Genomic DNA, 6,883 nt, shown 5'->3' with positions numbered 1-6,883 from the left:
TGATAATTTTCTTGCTAATTCCCAAAATGAGTGAACTTTATCTTTTTGCTTTGTTAAACAACTGGAAAAAAAGGGTTAAGGGAACATCCTAGACCTTTTCGTAAGTATAAAAATTGTATATTTTGCGTTTTTGTAATTTGAAATATATTTTTATAAGTATCAGGAAAAGGATCAATTTAAGTCCTGTTGGAAATAGTTCACATTCGTTGAATATAGAGAAGATGATTATATTGTTTTGTGTGAGAAAATATTTTAATTTATGTAAATTGTATTTCTTTTTAAACTGAAGAATGCTTCGTTATTATACCGTTTCGAGTGCCATAAAAGCCGGTTTCCACACTATCTATAATATGTTTCTATGTTAGATTAATACGAACCTATCATAACAATCTAAGTATTTACTTAGTCATTAATTAAGCATAATCGGTATTAATAATAGTAAGGCGATATTTTTGAGGCCCCGAAAATAAAATAATACTAGTATTTCTAAATTGTTTATTCGCAACGCATTTAAATTATTATACATTAAATAAAGAATTTTTTTTGGTGAACCGAAGTTTTAAGACAAAACTAAAGTCATCAATATGATGTTTAGAAAGAAAATGTTGTTGTATGTGCTTTCATAAAAAAGTTTCTTTACTTTTGAATAAATTCATATAAATTACTACGTTTTGTTATGTGTTTCATTCTCAAACTATACTATAATATTATAAATAACTATAATATAAATAAATAATAAGTTAAAAACTATAGTAAATAGTTTTTTTATAAAAATAGCTAGGTTATTCAGTTACTATTATTCCATTTGCGTTTGAAACTTTAGTTACAATTATTCAGTCTGTGGTTGATTATCCAGTTATTATATGTTTAATAATCTTGAAAAACGCTTGTTACCCAAATTTAAATTTAGTCAGAAATGAGCTTAACTAAAATTTAATTATTAATCTATTTTTAGCGCCTGGATTTCTAGCAGAGGACACCAGCAGTAGTTCATCTGAAACAGATGGGTAAGTATTTGATTTAGATTGAGAAACACTGTAATTTCTTTTGGGGGGAAAATTGTAATTTTTAAACGTTTAAGACATAATTAAATAAAGAAACATAGGAGTAAATAAATGAAAAGCAAATAAATCAATAAAAAACAAATAAATAAATAAAAGCAAATAAATAAATAAAAAACAAATAAATAAATAAAAAACAAATAAATAGAGAAAAAAATATATTTTGCAAGAAGTGCAAAGGAACTGTCGTATTTAAATAATTTAGATTAAATATAATTATTGGAAAAAATATTACATTGGATTTTGTACTCAGAACATCTAATATGGAAAGAAAATATAAAATGTGAATATTTATATAATATGTGTATATNGTTTTTTCTATAAAAAGAGCTAGGCTATTCAGTTACTATTATTCCATTTGTGTTTGAAACTTTAGTTACAGTTATTTAGTTTGTGGATGATTATCCAGTTGCTATGTGTTTAATAATCATAAAAAATTTTTGTTACACAAATTTAAATTTAGTCAAAAATAAGCTTAATTAAAATTCAATTAATAATCTATTTTTAGCTCCTGGATTTCTTGCCGAGGACACCAGCAGTAGTTCATCTGAAACAGATGGGTAAGTATTTGATTTAGATTGAGAAATAGTGTAATTTCCTTTGGGAGAAAAATGGTAATTTTTTAAGTGTTTAAGACATAATTAAATAAAAAACATAGGAATAAATAAATAAAAAACAAATAAATAAATAAAAAACAAACAAATAAATAAAAAACAAATAAATAGAGGAAAACATATATTTTGCAAGAAGTGCAAAGGAACTGTCGTATTTAAATAATTTAGATTAAATATAATTATTGGAAAAAATATTACATTGGATTTTGTACTCAGAACATCTAATATGGAAAGAAAATATAAAATGTGAATATTTATATAATATGTTAATATGAGAGTGAAAAATAAGATAAGAGTTGTTTTTAACAAAATTTATTTCATTAATATTAACTTAAACTTTACATTAAACTGGTCTTTATAATGGCTTAAATATGAGTTGAGCAAGAAACTGATGAAAGATGATCATCTTGAGATAGTTAAATATTCTGTCTATAAGTATCTGATCTATGAATATCTAATCTATAAATATCTAATCTATAAATATCTAATCTATAAATATCTAATCCATAAATATATTATTTTCCTTCTTTTTTCAGCTACGAAATGCTGGAGGTTGATGGTGAGATGGTTTGTGAGGAGTCAAATTTGACTTCTGATGAATATGAGGATGACACTGATGATAGGTACTATATATAGAGTTATTATCTTTAAGAGATCATAATATTTGTATTGTAAGCTACATTAAATATTCAAAATTTTTACTATTAAATGTGTTAAACAAAATCATGTCTCGAAATTGAAGTGCAACACTATAATGTGATAATTTCATATTTTACCTTTAGCGATGATATGGAAGAGCTGAGTGCTGAAATAGAGCATTCTGAGTCATCCACAACTGATGATGAGGAAGTTGAAATTTTGGATGGGTAATCTATTTAGTTTTTACTTCATTATTATTGCATTAATTATCGTTAGTGAGATTTTAAATATTTAGCAACTTTCTATATGATATATTAAATAGTATTTATGTTGCTACTTTTGAATGCTGATTTTCTTCGTGGAAAATTTAGAAAATGATTGTGTAGAATTCCTTTCAAGAAATGCAAATTGAAATAATTTAAGATAGTCAGAGTTTAATAATTTAAAGTAAATTTTACAACACTCATAAAGGTGATATTTAATTCTTATTTATAAAATGCATGCTATTATATGTTAAGCTTGACGTTTTAACTATGTAATATGGTAATTTTATTTTTTATCTTTAGGGATGACTTGGTAGAGTTGAGGGCTGAAATAGAGCCAAAAGAGTCATCTTTATCAGATGAAAATGTTGCTATAGTGGATAGGTACTTAAATAGTTTGAATATTATTGAGATTAAGTATTTTAGACAAAGTTTTATACACTTTGTAATTTTCAATTAATGCTACTTTTTTTACAAGTATACTTTCGTAACGAAATGAATAGAAATTATATATTTAGAATTTATTTAAAAAATACAACCTAAATGAATTTGTTCTAATCTGATCTAGATGAATTACAAAATATTAATATGCAGCACAAACGTACGAAGCCTGAACATGGTTAAAAAAATAATAACACTTTTACTTTTTGATAAGTAAATATTTCAATAAATACTGTAAAAAAGAATTTCTCAAAATTACTCCGAAAAAAATATAGTCGAATTGTAAAAAGCACGTATTCAAAATATTGGGTATAATATCATACTCAAAATTGAAACAGTGTGTATATTTATTTTGATGCTTCATAATAAAATGTCACATCCTCATCACATGGGACAAAATTTAAAATTTATTAGTTGATAACGATTAAATAATCGAAGAAAAAAATCTAATTTGATAAAGGTTTACTGCACTTACCTGCATTCTAAATTTATTTCACGAGTAAAAATTTTCTTTAGATTGGTAATCAACACTTTTCTATTTAACCGCCATGTTTATTTGCAAATGAAGATGGGTTCTAAGAGTTTTGAACATGTTTGAACATGTCACTATACATACAGTTTTCAATTTCAATTAGATATTCCTTGGAGCTATTCTATCACATTTTTTCACAAATTTGAGAAACGCATTTTAACAAGGAAGGCATTTGTTAATCTTGTGGTTATTATTCCATGCACTAATTTCTTTTTTTTTATTTTTAGCGAAAAAAGTGAGGAATGGCAGGCTGATATTCACCCGAAAGAGTCACATATGATTGTTGATCAAGATATTGTTGCTATGGATGGGTAATTAAAATCAGATTTTAATTTTTGCTGTCCGAAATTGTTATTTAAATTCTTGAAATTATTTTCTTCCATAAACTAATAACATACATTCTATTTCATTCATCTTCAAATAGATTGAATATTTTCAGCATCCCTTTTCACCAGTTTTTTGGTAAATAGTACTTTTAATCCAAAATGTAAAACTCGATTTTCTGCACTTATTTAGCTTTGCGCAAGCCATTCTTTCTTTCCAGAAATTCTCATACGTTTTATTTATTTATTGAATGCAATTCCTTTCAATGTAAATATATTTTTTATAAGAAAATGTATCATCAATTTATCAGCATTGTTATTCAAAATAGGGATTGTAACCACAATCTGAAAAACTTGGTCTAAATGGAGTAGTTTTGTTTTAATCAAAAGAGCGGTTGAGAGCTTTTGCACGTTAAAGTTAGTTTTACTTCTTGCAAATTTTGCTATCTCAAAGAGTCCACGTCTTTAAATTTTTATTTTTCAAGAGGTGTGCAATTAATTCTTTCAATTTTTGTGTGTTGTCTTTCAGCATTTCATAGATAAAATTTGGTTTAAAATTTTCTTTAAAAAAAAAAAAAAGCTTCAACCATTTGAGTTTTTAAAAAAATAATCATTGATTGCAAAGAATAATATTTTGCATATAATAACTTTTGAATAAACTGTCTAAAATTGTCACATTCCCTCTTATAAAAATAAAGGTTCCTATTTCGCCGCAAGAAATGCATGTGAATAAACATTTTAACATCTGATTCATGATTTTATAATTAATGCCTGCACAGGTACTTTAACATATTTGAGGAAAGTCACACAAATCTTTGCCTTCATGAAAATCTGATCTTCAAATATAAAGTTAATAAGGTGTTGAAGTTTTTATTTCTTATTTTTTAGCTAAAATCGCATAAAATGTAATATTATATAATTTTACTAATTTTTTTCTCTAATCTTAGTAGTGACAGATGTGGCCTTTATTACTTCGAGATTGATTCGAGGGAAAGGAAACTATTGGCCAATTCTAATAAAGTAACGGAATCACTAGATATTGTTGTTGGATTAAAAAGGTATATATTAATTACTATAGATCGTATTTAAATAAGTGCATTTCTTTTGATCTGAATTTAAATCACTAATATACTTTTCTATGTGCTTGAGAAGTATATTTTATAATTTATTTATTTAATTCCATGTATTCATTTTAAACAAGAAAAGTAGAATAAACTGGTAATACAAGCAAAAGCTTTGAATAATAAAATAAAATGCTCTGTGAGTGTAACATTAAAAAATTTTATGATTAGAGTAAGATACTTGAATGATTAAGAATAAGTTCAAGATTTGATTAAAATCTTTTGATTTTTGTTATTATTAGAAATAATGCAACGTTCTTTCTACAAATTCCTTGTCAAGCTCAATAGTTACCTCATTTATAAATAAAATTCTTTTTTTAGCAATATATGTTGAAAATATGTTAATTGCATGATTGAGAAATAATAATATAATGATTGATGTAAATTACATGTCTGATGCAAATTACATAAATAGCTTTTTTTAAATTGTTTAACAAAATGTATTTTATTTCTTACAGTTGTGGAGATGTTTCTCGTTTAACAAAAATTCTGGAGGAAAAATTGGCCCAAAACCCAGATTTTGCTGAGAAACGAGAAAAGGCCAAAAAGAAAGAGAGAAATATCCGTTACTTCGTGAGGCGCCTATTTACTGGGTGTTTCATACGGAAGTAATAAGTAACCCAAAACTAGACATTACCCAACTCAAGACTACCGATCTAAACCAAATTTCTCGATTTTGTGACTCCAAACGTATCCATTTCCTGACTTTGTGATTCCGAAAGTATGTAATTCCTGAGTATAGGACTTTTCCTGACTGAGACACTTCCCGACTGGGACAATTCTCGACTATGACATTTCCCGACAACGACAATTCCCGACTACGACAATTCCTGACTGTGACAATTCCCGACCGTGATATTACCCGAGTACGTAACTCAAAATCGAAGTATTTCCTGATTCAGGACCTCCTAAACTAGACAAAAAATTTCCGAATATGTGACTATAAAAGCACGCATTTCCTGGCAGTTTGTGACTCTTTCAAATACACATTTGATGATTGCGTGACTTTTCTCGACTGTGACAACGTTTACCGACTGTGTGACTTCAAAAGTGGGTAAAGTTACCAGAATTTTTCACTCTCGACTTAGACTACATTGTCCAATTGTGAGAAACTTAATAGAGACAATGCACAAATGTGTGACTATTAAATTTCCCAACAAGGTGACTCCTAAACTAGACATAACTCGGAATTTTATGACTCCAAAAGTATCCATTTCTTGACTTGGTAATTCTAAATGAATGCGATCTTCGACTGTGACTTTTTGCGACTGTGACATTTACCGACTGTGACAATACCAGACTATGATATTTCCCGACTGTATATATTTTTCAATGGTGTGACTAAAAACTAGATATTACCCGACTGAAAACTCTCTTAAAATATACGAAGTTAAAACTTATTTTATATGCATGTAAAATTAACGTAAAGTACAATAAATTGAACATGTTTAAAGCTGTGTTATGTTTTATTGCTCTTCATTTTTAGAATTATTGAATTTATTTATATTAAAAATGTATGTTACTGCTACGCGTACTAAAATAATTTAATAAGTCGAACAGATTTTCTTTAACCTCTGAGACTTGTCCGATTACTCGCTAACACCAGAAATTACGAACGTAGTTCAATTTATTTCAGTTAGGTAATTCTAATAATACTTCTTGCCTCAAGTTTGTTTATGAAATGTACTACAATATATTTCGTAGCTGATTTTAAATAGTTTTTCCTACCTGCTTTGTTCGTTGATTCTCAGAACTGCTTGTTGAGTTCTTGATAATAGATAACTTGTTCCCTTTATCTGTATTATCAGTAACATGAGGGAGTACCAATTGATTGACCAAAAATCAAGTTACTGTAATGAAGTTGCCAAGTTGCTGTAGTTGTGCGGCTT

General features: G+C 27.1%; 1 protein-coding gene across 1 annotated transcript; it reads left to right on the top strand.

Annotated features, from left to right (window-relative positions):
- The first annotated feature begins 1,003 nt into the window (after positions 1 to 1,003).
- Positions 1,004 to 6,417, top strand: LOC107445359 (uncharacterized). Its single transcript, XM_071180303.1, has 8 exons — positions 1,004 to 1,007; positions 1,570 to 1,621; positions 2,212 to 2,298; positions 2,458 to 2,541; positions 2,881 to 2,961; positions 3,778 to 3,861; positions 4,821 to 4,931; positions 5,453 to 6,417. The coding sequence occupies exons 1-8, from the start codon at positions 1,004 to 1,006 to the stop codon at positions 5,604 to 5,606; spliced, it is 657 nt and encodes a 218-aa protein (XP_071036404.1). The 3' UTR covers positions 5,607 to 6,417.
- Positions 6,418 to 6,883: the final 466 nt, after the last annotated feature.

The sequence above is a fragment of the Parasteatoda tepidariorum genome, chromosome 4 (genome assembly GCF_043381705.1).
Source record: "Parasteatoda tepidariorum isolate YZ-2023 chromosome 4, CAS_Ptep_4.0, whole genome shotgun sequence".
In the NCBI taxonomy this organism is placed as follows: domain Eukaryota; kingdom Metazoa; phylum Arthropoda; class Arachnida; order Araneae; family Theridiidae; genus Parasteatoda; species Parasteatoda tepidariorum.
This window is presented reverse-complemented; position numbering and strand designations above follow the sequence as displayed.

Bases quoted from the DNA above. Each gene is read 5' to 3' on its own strand.
- LOC107445359 (XM_071180303.1), top strand. The intron at 2,542-2,880 runs GTAATCTATTTA...TTTTATCTTTAG, and splicing joins GAAGTTGAAATTTTGGATGG to GGATGACTTGGTAGAGTTGA. The intron at 2,962-3,777 runs GTACTTAAATAG...TTTTATTTTTAG, and splicing joins AATGTTGCTATAGTGGATAG to CGAAAAAAGTGAGGAATGGC.